This window comes from Alosa sapidissima, chromosome 1, assembly GCF_018492685.1.
Source record: "Alosa sapidissima isolate fAloSap1 chromosome 1, fAloSap1.pri, whole genome shotgun sequence".
Classification (NCBI taxonomy): domain Eukaryota; kingdom Metazoa; phylum Chordata; class Actinopteri; order Clupeiformes; family Clupeidae; genus Alosa; species Alosa sapidissima.
The window spans coordinates 15,933,964-15,949,615 of NC_055957.1; the positions used below are offsets into that span (position 1 = coordinate 15,933,964).

A 15,652-nucleotide genomic window follows, 5' to 3' on the forward strand; every position below is an offset into this window, starting at 1 on the left:
GCAATGTTGCATGGCCGTTCCTGAGCAATCCTGTTGGGGGAAACTTTCTCATTGGTATTGGACAACATTCTTTATATTTGGACCGTCAGATTGAAATTGACAATCATCGTCTGAACACATGGAAATGATCATATGATGTCCTGCAATCCAGCATGTAAAACAGGCTGCTGGATGGTAAAAGTTAAATTTTCTACGTCAATATTAACCCCTTTTAACTGCACACAAACAGTGGCATTTTGGGGGGCAGGGGTTGAGGTAGGTTATATATGCTATAAAGTCAATAAAGCAAGAATCCTCTAAATGAACCCCTTTCAGTACATCATTTAGGGAAACGAGGACCAGCTCTCCTGTATCCCGGTAGATTGTGATGAATGGTCCATACTCGAGAGGTCCTCCTGAGTATTTGCAAGCTGGTCCTACTCTGAGACGAAAACAAAAGTCACTCATGTCCTTTTCCCTTGTTGCCAGTGAATTTATGACTTAATTCTGGTTGAATAAAAAGAGGTGAAAACAGCCCTAAAACCAATGACAGCATATGTTCACTGTCTCTGCAATACACTGTTGTGCCGATCATGTGGGTGACATCTAACTGTGGTGTGTTGCTAGTGCACTCTGTCATGTACTCAATACTACAAAAATGGTTGACTAGTCTTCTGCTGAAGGACTGAGGGTTTGAAACATGAAACATGGCCACTGCTATGCAAAATCAGTAGCAGCTCACACGTCTGAGTCCTGAATCTGACCCCAAGATCCCGAGGTCTGGTGGACTGCTGCACAGAGAGTGATGTAGGCCTACTCTATCTCTCTCTGTCTCTCTTTCACCACTTGGAGCAGTGTCTAGTGGAGGCTCTGATCTCTGTCTCGAGTCCATATCTGAAGGGCCGCAGCTTGAGGCTGGGTGGGCACGACAGGCTCCAGGGGTGCTTGTTGGGCATGGCGGGCATGATGGGCTCCAGAGGGGCGGCCACCCTCACCGTGTTCTTGCCATAGAGGCGCTTCTCGTAGTCCAGCAGCTGGTCCCAGAAGCTGGCATTGAGGCGGATGCCCGGCCGGCTCTCCCTCACGCGGCCGTGGGCCTGTCGCAGCGTCAGCCCCTTATGCTTCATCAGGTAAGCCATGACCAGCGCTGGTGAGCGGCTCAGACCCACCGCGCAGTGTACCAACGTGCCCCCGCCACAGTTGCCCTGGATGCGTGCTGCCACACGCTCAAAGTGGTCCCCGAGGCGGGCGTGGGGCAGGTCGGACACGGGCACGCGTACACACTCCACGCCCGGGTACACGGGGCAGGCGTGGGACAGTGTGACGTTGATGATGAGGGTAATGCCTTTGCGGGCAACCAGTGCCTGGTTTAGCGCGGCATCAGCCCCACTCAGGAAGAGCGTGGGGGTGATCTGGGAGACAGACATTGTTCTTCAGGAAAGAAACGATACCTATCAAAGTACAGAGTTCTGATAAAAATAGGGAAACATACAAAATGTCACAATGGTATCTTAACAAGACTTGAATAGACATGAAGTAATCTGGAAGACAATCACTGTACCACAGGAAGACAACAGATAGCCCACTTTCTTAAAGCATTTACTGTCCCCGCAACAAAAGGAGGTTGCTAACATGCAACATTAACACAGACCAAAATAGCAACTTTACACAAATGTGTGATGAGAATTTGAATAGGGCAGATGTAATCTTAAGGGTAGAGATTAAGTTGCAGGAATACACTGTCACCATTATCAGATAGCACGTCCCTGTGTGTTTCCTGTAAAATTTGCATGGGAAAAACTGTGAACTTATATTTACAAATGGATTAAGAATGCAGACGTTTGTTCACAGTCATATTTAAACAGTGTCTGAAGGAACTCTATCCACTGGATCTCTGGAACAGATAGCACCTCCCTCCTTCCAGGTCAACACAGAGCACGTGTTTTCAGCACGTGCATTTTATGGTTGAAGATTAGAGCATAAGCTTTTTTTTGCAAATTTCAAAAAGCACTTTGATTCTAGTCTATTATTGATATTATTTGCTGTTTGGAGAAGTCATGTAACCCTCTATAGGGATATTTCCACTTTGTTTACATATGCACATGTACATCTGAGCTGTGTTCCCTCAGTGTCTCATAATCCTTTCTATGTGTTGTTTGTGCAGTGCTGTGCTGTTCAGTAACTGACCTGGTCCCTTGGTTTGGTCTTTCCCTCTCCTGTTTGAAGGGACTTCTGTTCTAGGACTTAATGTTAGAGTAGAGAGCCGAGATTGCCCCTTTGGTTCACTTAGAGACCCTAAAAAGGCTCTAAGGTCAAAATGGCCAATGGAGAGGGAGATTAAATTTAGACTATCTCAGCAGCTGGGGGCTAGCCTAGGGGGGAGACTAGCCCACTCATCTTCCTGACAGCTGTGCATTTAGTCATATATGCACCTACATCGCACACATTCAACAACCTACCATTTATAGAGTGTAATAATAATGATAATACTACTACTAATAGTAATAATGATGATAATAAGAAATATGACTGCAAACGGTGATAATTGGGGTCCAAGCATAGGAAGAAGTGGCCTTAGGTGGGAAAAGGTTGAGGATCACTGAGGAAATGGGACAGAGTACACCAAATTTCACTTTTCTACGTGAAGCAGATCTTGATATATTGACGTGGCAGTTAAAGCTCATATTATGATGCCCCTTTGTGGCCAATTTGTGTCATATTTGATACACAGCTTCAATGTATCACATCACCACACCAGTGCAGTAGGGGTTAGTTCTTTGAGTGCCATGAGACATATGACACCGAAAGAGCGTCATATATCAGAAGTGACATACTAATATGCCCAGCAATCTGTCAATCAGCAGAAACAACAATGAGATATATTGAACGTGACATACGAAACAGCTGCAAGCAGCCCAGCCGTGTCGACAGTAGGGCAGGGGTTAGTTCTTTCAGCGCCCTGAGATACATGCCACAGGAAGTTTGTCATACCAGAAGTGACATAATGAATATGTCCAACAATTCAGAAAGGGTTAGATTTTTGAGCAGGTCCGGTCACATGACTGATTGCTGTTGGGATTATTCCGGATTATTCCTTTGGCAGTCTGACGGACCACTTCATCCTGTTCCTGTCCCCTGAGAGTGACCTTTACCACTTCTGGCCTTTAAAGGCCTAATGCACAAGTTATTTGTCTCATATACATCCAAAGGGTGTCCATTCAGTGCTGTACTAATAGGCTGTCCCGACTTGCCCAAATCCCTTGAGCCCCATAGTACCGCTGACATGCTGAAAGGCTTATCCAGAAGCTGGATCAGGGGATATCCAAGAACATCAGTGCTCACTGCCAACTCAAATCTCCATGACACCCAGCGGCTGAAATACGCCACCGTGTGGCAAAACAATAACAAGAGTTTCCATTGACACCCATGACATCTGATGTGCTTGTTCTTTAATTCATTGTTACTCGTTGTCTCAACCTACAGGTCTAAACTTTCCTCACAAGGAGAACTGGACACTGAATGTCCACCTCTCTGTGTGCAACCCCATTTCCAAAAAGTTGGGGCGCTGTGTTAAATAAATAAAAACAGGATACTATGTTATGCAAAACATGTAAACCATATATTTGAAAAAAGACAACATATCAAATGTTGAAACAGAAAATGTTTTTGGGAAAAAATATATTCATTCTGAATTTGATGGCAGCAACATGTTTCAAAAGAGTTGGGACAGGATTTACCACTGTGTTGCATCACCTCTTTTAACAACAGTCTCTAAACATTGTAGGGAACCAAGAACCTAGAGTTTTGAGAATGAGATGTTGTTTCTTGCTCAATATAGGATTTCAGCTCCTCAAGCTCCTGGGGTCTTCTTAGTCTTTTTTTGTTGCATGATACACTAAATGTATCATGGACTCTTCTACTATTGATTTTCTGACATATTTAAGGCCTTCTCTTAAAAAAGACATTGACTGGATGGCAGCATATATGTCACTCAAAACCTGTATGTCATTCAGTACTAATTGTGCCTTTACAGATATGCAACTGCCTACTAATGCATCCCCATATCACCATCGATGCCGACTTCTAAACTGTGCACTAAGAAGAAGCTGGATGGTCCCTCTCTTCTTAAGCCCAGAGGATGCAGAGTCCATGATTTCCACATTCCAAATTTTGATTGGTCAGGATAGTTTTCCACTTCACCTGAGTCCATCTTAAATGAACTCTGGCCCAGATAAGATGGCAGCATTTCTGGATTTAATGTGTCTTAAATATGGTTTTCTCTTTGCATAGTAGCCTAAAGTTTTAACCAGCACTTATGGGATAGAGCATCAAACTGTTTTAGACAATGCACATTTTCCAAAGCCCATACAATGATTTTCATTACAGAAACAGCTGTTTTTAATGCAGTGCCATCTGAGGCCCTAAAGATCACGGCCTTCCGAAAAATTTTCAGCCCTGTCCTGTATTCAGAGATGTGGGTTCTCTGAATATTTTTAATGATATACACTTAAGATTATGAAATCCCTAAATTCTTTGTAATTTGAGAAGCATTGAGCATTAGTTTTATTTTGTTGCATATTGTTATAATGTTCCCAGTCCATCAGGGTGATAAATACCTCCACACCTTTATATCTTTCCCAATCATGGTTTCAGTTCACATAATTAGTCGTGAGATGTTCCTCCTCATGTTTTCTTTTGCATTTCACAACTTTTCCAGCATTTTGTTGCCTTCATCCCAACTTTTTTGAGACGGGTTACTGACATCAAATTCAAAATGTTTCAATATTTGAAATATGGTCTATATTAATATGCAAATTTTGCAACTATATATGGGTTTACATGAATTGCAGATTATCACATACTGTTTTTATTTACATTTTACACAGCGTCCCAACTTTTTGGAAACAGTGTTGTATTCTCTTAATTACATTCGTAATTACATTTGCGTTGCCTCTCCGTTGGCTTGTGAGCTCCAGAAATCGAAACTTAATCAGGCCAATGAAATCGTGTATAGAGTCGTTAGGTGGGCTTAACATAATGATTGATGGCAGAGTTGCAACGGTTTGGCTTGAATTCCCTGCCACTTGAAAACAAATAAGATGGATGTTGCTGTTGGCGAACAGTGTGACATGAGTTAAACTTTTATTAAGTTGGCAAACGTTTGAACTAGCCAACTAGCTCCGCTGGTGGGAAACGCATGGGACTCATAGCGCTGCCGCTGTCCTATTGCGTGCAGAGGGAATTTGAAAGACAACTGATTATCCCGCCCCTCGGACTGAGCACTGTGAACGGTGAGTGCCCAGACCCTACATTTTAATGTGGGTCTGGCTCATCAGGCTACTGAAATGCCCAAAGCACTGAAAAAAGAATCAAAGTAAAACCTCCAGTGTTTTTATACCTTAACTGGTTTTACTTACAAAAGTAAATAGAGGAAAGATATCCAGCTTGGCAGTCAGACTAACATCCATTATGTCTAGGATAGTTCCCCAAAAAAGTAGTACAATGAGGATATAGTTCAAACAGTAATTACACTGAAATAAAAAATCTCACATTTGAATACATTCTTTTCATCCCTCAAGCCCTCAAGTAAATATGATCATTGTAAACATGTCCAAAACATCTGGAAAGTGGCTGTTGTATCAAGTGGTTAGCGGTGTTCTAGGCGTCTCAGTCTTATCCATGAAGGCTGGACACAATCAGGTGGACAGGGTAGGCCAGTCGCACGTCCAGTGCCTCGTTGTGCTGAGCCAGAGAGGTTTGATGGTAGTGCAACACCAGGTCTTTCAGCGACCTGTACAGGTTGTAGGGTTCAGCAAAGCCGTAGCCATGGGGTGTGCAATGAATTATGCAATGCCCAACTTCCTGGTGCACCCTACAAGACAGTGTGATACCGGTAATGAGCAAAGCATCTTTAAAATGCAGAAATTCCTGAATATGTTTGCCATTTTATTTCAGCATTTACAAGGTGGTTTAATGTGTAGTATTTACACACAACCTGAAAACTCAAAGAAGAGTGTAAATAGTTCAAAAGTACTCGCAAATACTCACACCACGGAGCAGGCATAGCAGCCTTTTTTGCTGCTTTGGCGAATGAGGAAGGCTCCTTCTGGTTTTCCAAGGAGCAACTCCTCTGCCTCCGTTCGACTCAGGTCACCAACAAACCAGCTTGTCTCTTCCCACAATGACAAGCAGTCCTGCTGCGCCGCCAGAAAGTGCGGCCTGCAGAAACAGTAGTGCATTTGGGGTGAAATCGTTAAGCATAAGAATGAGTATAATTTTGACAATAGCTGATGAACTGCTCCTCACGTCAGATGTAGACTGATGATTTTACAAAGCTGCTTCAGATTGGGCTCTGTGCGATCCTCTTTGTTGGACAAAACAGGACTTGGCACCTTGCCATGGTGACATTCATCTTGCCAAAACTTTAGCTTACTATATAGCATTTTGACCCTTTGGGAAAATGCACAAACGAAAAAGCCTCAAACTCAAATACAATCACAAATTAAACTCAATGCCTTTCATTACAGGTCAAGGACTATTTTTACCAGCTCAACTAACAAATATAAAGACTCACCTGTTCAGATCTGCCATGACTCTTTCTTTGTGAGGATGCTCCGACGAATTAACGTTACACTGATTCTCAAACACAGCAAGAATATCACTGAAATCATCGATTGCTTTTGTAATTCTCTGAATATCCTAGAGCATGACAACATCAGTCAGTAATCTGATACAGGTTATGATGTAAATTACCATTAGACATTACAGTGCCTGGTTGACACTTAAACATCCAAAGAGTCCTGACAGAATCAGGTGATGGGACCCGTGAATTGCACACTTTCTTAACCAAAACAGTTCAATGGTTTATCAGCAGAAATACCTGTGTGTAAGATCCACAAAGTTGATTATATTCCTTCAATGTTTGGTCACACTGACTCTGATAACATTCCCTGGTGGCTTCAGGAATCTCCTTTGCTTTTTGAGTCTGAGAACAAGATGGGGAGATACATACAATTACAGTACAATATCCTGGACATTTTATTTATCACTACATCCTGGATATTTTGTCTCACATACCATACAGAAGCGAGAGACAGGGTGCACAAGTGCCACGTCCAATGCGGGATTGTATTGGGCCAGTGATCGGTTTTGGAAGTATCCAATGAGCTCCACAACTGAGTTGAAGCTAAGAGGTTCTATAAATCCATATTTCCCATCTCGATGAAGGATTTTTATGAGCTTCTGGTCACCATTTATTCTGAAGCATCATCAAATAGTCAACATGAGTCCACACAATGTACAGCTGTCTGCATTGATCTAGTTATTTTGGAAGCAATATCTTAACAGAAAAAATAAATATTTTTCACAGTATCAGTGGGAAGAATTAAAGTAACAGGTATTGTGGTGGCAGTTACCTCACAGTTAGAGTGTATTCTCCTGGGATCTTAGAGGAGGCATCTCTCACCAGGAAAGAGCCATTTGGCCTGTTTTGCAACTTCTCATTGACTAACTCTCTAATGGACAAAACATACAGTTTTCTTACCATTCATGATTTAGTCCAGAGAAACCAATTAAAACTATTAAAAAATACAAATGAAAATACACACCTATTTACGTAAACACACACATGATTCGTTAGGAGCCACAATGAAATTATCAGCCAATTGGCGATGTGAAAACTTGTCCAATGCTCACCTTGACACATCACCCCAGTACCATTCAGCATCCACTCTGTGAAGCCTAAGAGCCTCATGGTAGTGATGAAGACCTGCTTGAGAAGGATTTGGGATAAGGTGATTCAGGGACTTAAAACCTGATGTTGCAGAAATAAACTAAAACTAAAAAAAAAACTAAAAAAAGAGGTAAGACTGATTTCCATGGGGTTGTCCCTGTTCAGCATATTTCCTGCAGAGAAAGGTTGTAGGCTACTGTTCACAATTAATCAGACCTACCTGATTCTTCCTTGTCCATTTCTATGTAAAACAACAGTTCTTCAGAAATCATCGTCCACAATCATTTGAAACTATAACCTAGGCAACAAAACATAACATTGTCTATAAAATAGCACTAGCCTACTAGGCCTACTTCATATGAATAAAAATGAACATTGATAAAACAAAAGAGAAACGCTAACGTTAGAACTTAAACATCGAACGGATAAAAAGTTGAGTGTCAATATTCAAACAGCTCTAATTTGGTATATTGAATGGTCGTTACAACAATTTTGTAATAGGCTACTCGATGTCTATGATGACAAAATGAACTGTTAAAGTAACTAACTAGAAGGTTAGGAAGACGCTGAAATCCGACCGTACCATTACTGACATATAAGAGGGTGAGAGTGCTAACAAAAACGCTGATGCAGGATGCAGCACCACACAAACTGAGAATTGGATGCTACAATGTCCCGTTTTCGAAAAATAATCTTGCAATCATATACTGTGGGCTCACACATTTAGCTACATTTTGAATTATTCGAAAGTTTGTGTTCAACACTCACCCAAAGATGTGTAAGGAATAATGGTTTAATCCATTAGTTCTGAGTTGTTCGAGCTCAGGGGCCTACACCTATAGTCTGGTAGGAAGGAGGGGGGTCACCTGCACCCGAAAGGTATATTTTTTTAACCTAGTTTTTTGTAATCCTTAAGGTGTATAGAAAAGGAATTTTGATGTTCCCCACGCAAATTATTGTCCCATATGTGATTTTTTGTATCATCTTTTGTGTCCGTGCTTGATTTTCGGCTGTGAAAAATGAAAACTTTAAATCTACATAGAATCTGAACAATCTGAATACAGACACAATCCACCCCATTTTCTCTTCATCTTTCTACGAGGAATTGATAGATGTGAGGATTGTCATGATTAGATGATGTATGGTGGTATTAAAACTCAAATAAACACAAATGTAAAAAATCGGTGACATTGGATCACTGGAACTCCTCCACTATGGACCCTATTGATATATGTGTTCTAACTTTTGTATTTTTACAGTCTTTAAGATGTCTAATAAGCAAATGTTGATGATCCCTACTTGAAATATTGTTACTCAATAACTTGTTTCAGGTGACCACATGTGAGGTACCTCAGGTGGAGTCAACCCAGGAAGAGACAGACACCCGGGTTGTTCTGCACCTGCTGTATGCCGCTCAACTGGGGCACAAAGTGGCTGTGGTGAGGACTCCAGACACAGACATTTTCTTCATCCTCCTACACCACGCCTAATCCGTGCCGCTGACCATCTACGTCGAAATTGGGACCAGAAAGCACAGGCGGATCCTAAGGCCTAGTCCACACGTACCAAACCGATCTTTTTTTCCTCCGTCTTCCCTGGAACCGTATCAAGAATATTTGCGTCCAAACTGATCCATCTCAACACGACTCAACACGTTACTTCATACCCCAGGCCTATAGGTGGCACTGTGTCTTTACAGAAATCACCAAAACTTGCAAAACTTGCGCTTTGTGCTGAGGTGCGGCGATGACATCATCGATACGCAAGCAGGATGTGCGGTTTCGCTGTCTAAAAGAACTCAGGGCCTGTCCACACGGAGACGCTTTTTAGGTTAAATGCAGAGGTTTTGCTTCGTCTTGGCCGAGCGTCCAAACGAATCCTGTAAACGCACTGCCCGAAACCGCACTTTTCTGAAACCTGGTCCCAGAGTGGAGAAATCTGAAACCGTAGCCCGTTTGAGTTCGTTTAGACAGCGAAACCGCACATCCTGCTTGCGTATCGATGATGTCATCGCCACACCTCAGCTGCCCTGGACTTGCACTTATAGTATTGCCTAACAATACTCGTTTTCATACATGACATTACCTACGATTACACTCCGTTAAGATAAATATCACAACTGATGCTGCGCAGCGCCGATAGCTTATGACTTGGTGGACTGAACACTGTTTTCCCCGGTGTTTTTTTTATGCATTCTAGCTACAGTCAGTGACGCGAGAGAACTTAAGTTATTAGGAAAGTGCGGTGTAAGTTTAGGCTACATTAATTTGTGCGTAGTGCCAGTGTCATTCATTTATTTTACACGTCTTACAACATATATACATGCATTCACAGTCGAGTGAAATCAGATATAAGCATACAAAGACGCTTAGAACTCACGTTAAGCCGATGGTAGCACACTGAATGCGAATGCACGATTTGATGCAGGCAAAAGTATTGACTGTTACTAACGAAGGTTTTATAGCAATGTTATAAATGTGGCGACAGAATAGTAGTGATGGGGACGAGACCGCCTATGCCGAGTCCGAGACAAGACCGAGTCTTTGAAGGGTCGAGACCGAGTCGAGACTGAGTCCGTTGGTTTTCAAATACAGTCGAGTCCGAGTCAAGACCGAGTCTTTGAGGAAGCAAGTCCGAGTCGAGACCGAGTCCTTTAGGAGTCGAGACCGAGTCGAGACCAAGACCATAAAAACATGTCAGTTTTCATATTCATGATTTAATATCACCCCAATTAATAATCAACAGTTAGGCCCATGGAATTTCACCATTTTATGGGCAAGGCCACTTGGCCTTCAGTTGGGCATATTTGGTGGGGGGCACAAAGGCCACATGTCAGGGCACCAAGGCCAAAGTTAACTATACAGTAGTGGGCTATAAAAATAATCAAAGTTGTATTTAGCCTATTCACAGCAGTAGACCTGCATCACTGTATGAAACATTACAAAAACATGAAACATGACATATTACATAGAACTGTAAATCATCTGATCATCTAATATTTAGATGTCTAGGCTATATTTAATATTTATATTTATTTTATATTTGGCCTGTTATGGAATCATGTATTGAACAATTTAAGCACAGCTCAGCTTTAAGAAACTCAAATAGCCTAGATGCATGCTTAGCATTTTTTGATCATTAAGACTCCTTTCACAAACTCTTACTCAGCTGTATATCCTCTGATTTTAATATTTACCTATATCTAGGCAATATTTGTAACATTTATTTTGTATTTGGCCTGTTATAAAATCATGAAGAACGATTTAAACACATTTTGAAACACTTTGGGCACCAAGGCCAACGCAAGGGGCAAAGACGTGGCCGCCGTGAAATTTCATTTTCATTTTTTTTTATATGAACATAAAAAAATGCGCTGGTCTCGAGGACTCGGTCTGAAATTACGAGTCCTTCTCTTCCCACTGTGGTCCGAGACCGAGTCAAGACCGAGTCTTTGAAGGAACAAGTCCGAGTCGAGTCCGAGAAAGCAGAAATCGGTCTTGAGACCGGTCTCGAGTCCGAGACCGGACTCGAGTACTACATCACTGCAGAATAGCCTAGAACTTGGGTAAGCCTTGCGTTTAGTAGCCTAATTGCGGTGATAGCCAAAACTAATGTGAATCACGGACTATCCTACAACCAAAGAAAGTAATGATGTTTTATAAACAAAGTTCGGGTGGAGCCTTCGGGATGATTGACAGCAATTAACTCACCCACTGCCGCCGCAGGGTAGGCCTATTTAAGCCGACCTCCTTTTCCATACGTCACACGCTCCGACGTTAGAGAAATCAACCAGTCCGCGTATCGTTTGCCAAAGTCAAACATGGAACTAGAAATCCACGCCTCTTCCAGCGATCTGGAGGACAACTTCGTCCCGCCAACACCCGACACCCAGGGCCCTCCGTCGGGCGAAAATAATCCTTATCGTTCCCCTCGCCGCCAGCGTAGGGAACCCAGGACACAGGGTCGCAGAAGGTGCTCCTCTCCTGCCCCCGTGCGGGGCAGTATTTCCCGCTCTGCAGCCTCAACTCGCGGCAGCACCAGGACCCAGCGCCAGCAAGGCGACGACCCTACCCACTGGACAGTGGCTCGCATCCGCAGCACCCTCCATTCCCGCGGCATCGCGTTCCGTAGGTCGGATAGGAAGTTCCATCTCCTCCGCCTGCTAACGCAGTCGGATAGCCCGGTCCGTTCGCCCTCCCGCTCCCTCACTTTGTTTTCCTCCCCGGACCAGGAAGCAGGCTGCTCTTTCTGGCATCCCGGCGCGGTTCCTTCCGCCGGCCATTCAGCCGGACGAAGCACACACCACCAGCCACCCCGCGAACCAGGCTCGCCGACAGAACCTTCCGGCACCACACGCTTCAGAGCGCACCATTCCGCTGCTTCAGCCACAGCCACTGCCACGTCAGCGGCTCAGGCCCATTCCCGCCGACTTTCTTCCCGCCGCATCTCCGCCGTATTTCCGGGTCCAACCCCACTTCTCCAGACGGCCCCGGTAGCGACAGCGTCGCTACTCCCCCCACCCCTTCTTTCCCTCCCCCATCCACCTCCCCTAGCCAGGACTCGGTCCAGGGCTGCCCCACCTCCAGTCGTTCCGACGACTGCTCCCTCCCTCCCCCCTTTTCCCCCTCCCCTTTCCATTCCGGGAGCCACGTCTGCACTGCACGCCCCAACTCACCAAGCGTCAGTTAGAAGATTCACCTCGCTAGCTCCCCAGCTCCCTCACGAGTTAGCGAGCACCTGGTCTCAGCCGGCGCCGATAGCGACAGCGTCGCTATTCCCCCCTAACCCTCTCTCCCTCCCCGTCCCACTTCCCGCGACCCTGTCCCAGGTTGCTCCCCTTCCGGTCGCATCAGCGACCGCTCCCTCCCTCCCTCCCTTTCTCCCTTCCCATTTCTTCCCCGGCCCCGCGCTAGTCCAGCCCGCAGCAGCGGGTCATCATCAGCACTCAGCGAGTGCTCCGGACCACGACGTCCCGTTCCGGCTGCATAACTTTTCTTTAGCCACAGCACAGGCCCTGCCACCGCCTCCTCACGCCGCAGCATTCGAACCACCACCCGTCACAGCGTCCACCAGGAACCTCATCTTGTCAGGTGCAGACGTAGACCTTTCTACCATTCTTCCCTCCCTTCCTATTCCCTCTCATAACCGGGATCTAGTCTGCGGCGAACTGGTTTTTTCTCTTAAAAATTCTGGCCCAGCATCAAAAACCCTGTCATTTCCCGAGTTCACCGTAGCGTTTATTTACTACACGGAAGTCATCTGTTTCGCGTTCCCCAGCCGACGCAAAGAGCTGAACGACTACCTGGCCATCATCGCCGGTCTAGCCGTATCCTACGGGGGAGCTCATTTTTACACTTATCACCGCCTGTTTTCAGCTAAATGCGCTGCCAGAGTCGGCCTCTGGAACCAAAACCCCTACTGGGGCGCGCTCGATATGGAGCTCCATAACCGCGTTTTTCTAGGACTTAAGCCATCTTGTCCCCTCTGCAATAGCCCCAGTCACGGCACGGCCGAGTGTCCACTAGTCAACCCCGACCATCAATTCCCCAGCACCAGCTCCACAGCCCCTAAATCCTCTTCCTATGTTCCCCGCATCCCCGATGCTACGGCAGGAGAAGCCAGGGAAGAGGACGAGCGTTTCTGGAAAGGTCGAGAAATCTGCCGAAGATTTAACTTCGCTCAGTGTCGCCAATCCTCCTGCCGTTACCTCCACGTTTGCAGCTACTGCGCAGGCGCCCATGCCAAGTCAGTCTGTTCCGCACTCAAGAACATAAATAAAAAGTTTAAAAAGTATCTCTCTACTCCAATCATTGTTTCTGCTCTCCATTCAGAACTTCAGTCCAATCCAAATAGGGGATTTTGCGATTATTTGACTTCAGGGTTGAAGCATGGGTTCCATCCAGGTGTTTTAGCAAGACCTACAGAGTCTTTCGTTTGTAAAAACCTACAATCTGCCGTCAAAGATCCGGAGGTAGTCACCTCACTCCTAAGCAAAGAGGTCGAATCTGGTTTTATGATCGGTCCGTTCACCAAGCCTCCATTCCCAGTCTACAGGATCAACCCCATAGGCGTAGCTACGCGCAAATACTCAGGAAAAAAGAGACTTATCATCGACCTCTCAGCTCCGCACAATAGTACCACTCCCAGCATTAACAGTCTGATTCCACTAGAAGAGTTCTCGCTGCACTACCACTCTGTCGATTACGCTATCGCTCTGATCAAAAAGGCAGGTAGACGTTGCTGGCTAGCTAAAGCGGACATCACCTCAGCCTTCAAAGTCATGCCCATTGATCTCGAATTCTGGCACCTCTTCGGAGTCAAATGGCATAGGAGATACTATTTTGCAGTTCGCCTCACCTTCGGCTGCCGCAGCAGTCCCAAAATTTTCGATACGCTATCAGAAGCCCTGTGCTGGATTCTCCTAAATAACTATAAGCTCCCATTTCTCGTTCATCTTCTGGACGACTTTCTAGTAGTTATCCCCCATTCCTACCCACCGGCCCTAGGCATCTCTACGCTAACTGACGTATTCAACAAACTGGGAGTCCCACTCTCAGAAGAGAAAACGTGCGGTCCCTTATCCAGACTCGAATTCCTCGGCATCATTTTAGATACCGAAGAATTCTCTTCATCTCTCCCCAAAGAGAAAAAAGACAGAATCTCTTTACTGTTGAACGAGTTTATAACCTCACCATCTCACACCAAACAAGAAGTTCTCTCCCTTCTAGGCCACCTCAATTTCGCCATGCGAATCATTCCCCAGGGCCGCCCTTTCATCTCGCATCTCCTAAACTGCGCCTCAGCATCCCCATCTCTCGAAGACGTAGTATATCTAGATGCCCAGTGCCTGGCCGATCTCAAACTCTGGAGGATGTTTTTAGACGAATGGAATGGTTTGTGCATGTTCTACGACGACTGCCAATCATCTCCAGAAGACCTCCAGCTGTACACAGACGCAGCCCCCTCAATAGGCTTCGGAGGCTTTTTCAAAGGGCGCTGGTTTGCATCCCCCTGGCCACTAGAGTTCAGAGCGCTAATAACGGAAAACGAATCGTCAGCCGTGTTCGAACTCTACCCCGTAGTCATTGCGGCCCTACTCTGGGGGAAGGAGTGGACCTCCAAGAGCGTGCTAATCCACAGCGACAACGAAGCCGTAGTGCACGTCATAAATAACTCGCGCTCAAAATCGCCTGCGCTTTCCCCTCTTATTAGGCGTCTAATCTGGATAGCAGCCAGCTACCAGTTCATTATAAGAGCCGCGCACGTCCCCGGTTGCCACAATGAAATTGCTGACTCTCTTTCTCGTCTTAATTTCCAGAGATTCAGAAGCTTGGCTCCAGAGGCGGACCCGTACCCTACTCCACTCCCCAGCTTTTCGGAGACCATCTTCCTATAAACCACCCCCTCAGTTATCTTCAGCCCATCACGGCCGACCTAGCCCTCCAAGCCCTCGCACCCAGGACCATGCAGTCCTACTGGACTGCTTGGTCGTGCTTCAAACAGTTCCATGCAAAGCACTCACTACCATTTCCCAGTTTCGATGCAGTCACCATATCATCATTTATCACCTACGCCCACACTTCACTCGGGATCAAAGTCTCTTCCATTAGAGTCTACCTAGCCGGCATTCATTTCTTCTACAAACTCCTCCACGGCTCCGAATGCCCTTCCTTCTCCGACACCAGGATAGGCTTGTTAATCAAAGGTATCCGTAGGCATCAGCCAGTCCCCCAAGACTCCCGCCTTCCCATTACCTCAAGTATTCTCGCCACCTGCCTTGCTACCCTTCGCAAAGGGTTCATATCACCACATTCCGATTTCACCATCTCCGTTATGTTTATACTGGCCTTTTTTGGGCTGCTGAGATGTAGCGAGTTTACATGCCCTTCGTCTCTCTTCATCCCCGATGTCCACCCGTGCATCGCAGATCTAGAGCAGCTA

At 45.4% G+C, this 15,652-nt stretch overlaps 2 protein-coding genes across 5 annotated transcripts in view; both read right to left on the minus strand.

The window, feature by feature from the left end:
- si:ch1073-184j22.2 (dual specificity protein phosphatase 18) overlaps positions 1 to 2,291 on the minus strand; it is a 2,368-nt gene extending 77 nt beyond the window's left edge. The window contains exons 1-2 of one of the 2 annotated variants that reach the window (XM_042101810.1): positions 2,167 to 2,291; positions 1 to 1,448 (exon numbers count right to left, since the gene is read on the minus strand). The exon at positions 1 to 1,448 is cut by the window's left edge and continues 77 nt beyond it. In XM_042101810.1, the coding sequence (XP_041957744.1) occupies positions 819 to 1,406 (588 nt within the window). In that variant the 5' untranslated portion in view covers positions 1,407 to 1,448; positions 2,167 to 2,291 and the 3' untranslated portion in view covers positions 1 to 818. The remainder of the gene's footprint in view (positions 1,449 to 2,166) is intronic. The other variant, XM_042101801.1, reaches the window with a different exon arrangement.
- A 3,075-nt stretch (positions 2,292 to 5,366) lies between these two features.
- On the minus strand, positions 5,367 to 8,249 carry LOC121677879 (phosphatidylinositol 3-kinase regulatory subunit gamma-like). Of its 3 annotated transcripts, none has more exons than XM_042056978.1 (10): positions 8,114 to 8,249; positions 7,932 to 8,009; positions 7,675 to 7,747; positions 7,395 to 7,493; positions 7,057 to 7,237; positions 6,860 to 6,964; positions 6,554 to 6,678; positions 6,286 to 6,429; positions 6,028 to 6,198; positions 5,367 to 5,851 (listed from the first exon to the last, which is right to left on the minus strand). In XM_042056978.1, exons 2-10 carry the CDS (start codon positions 7,981 to 7,983, stop codon positions 5,653 to 5,655), a joined length of 1,149 nt encoding a protein of 382 aa, XP_041912912.1. In that variant the 5' UTR covers positions 7,984 to 8,009; positions 8,114 to 8,249; the 3' UTR covers positions 5,367 to 5,652. The 3 variants fall into 3 exon arrangements, with proteins under 3 accessions (XP_041912912.1, XP_041912900.1, XP_041912921.1); XM_042056966.1 differs by having other exon boundaries at positions 7,675 to 7,750; XM_042056987.1 differs by having other exon boundaries at positions 6,554 to 6,612; positions 7,675 to 7,750; positions 7,932 to 8,248.
- Positions 8,250 to 15,652: the final 7,403 nt, after the last annotated feature.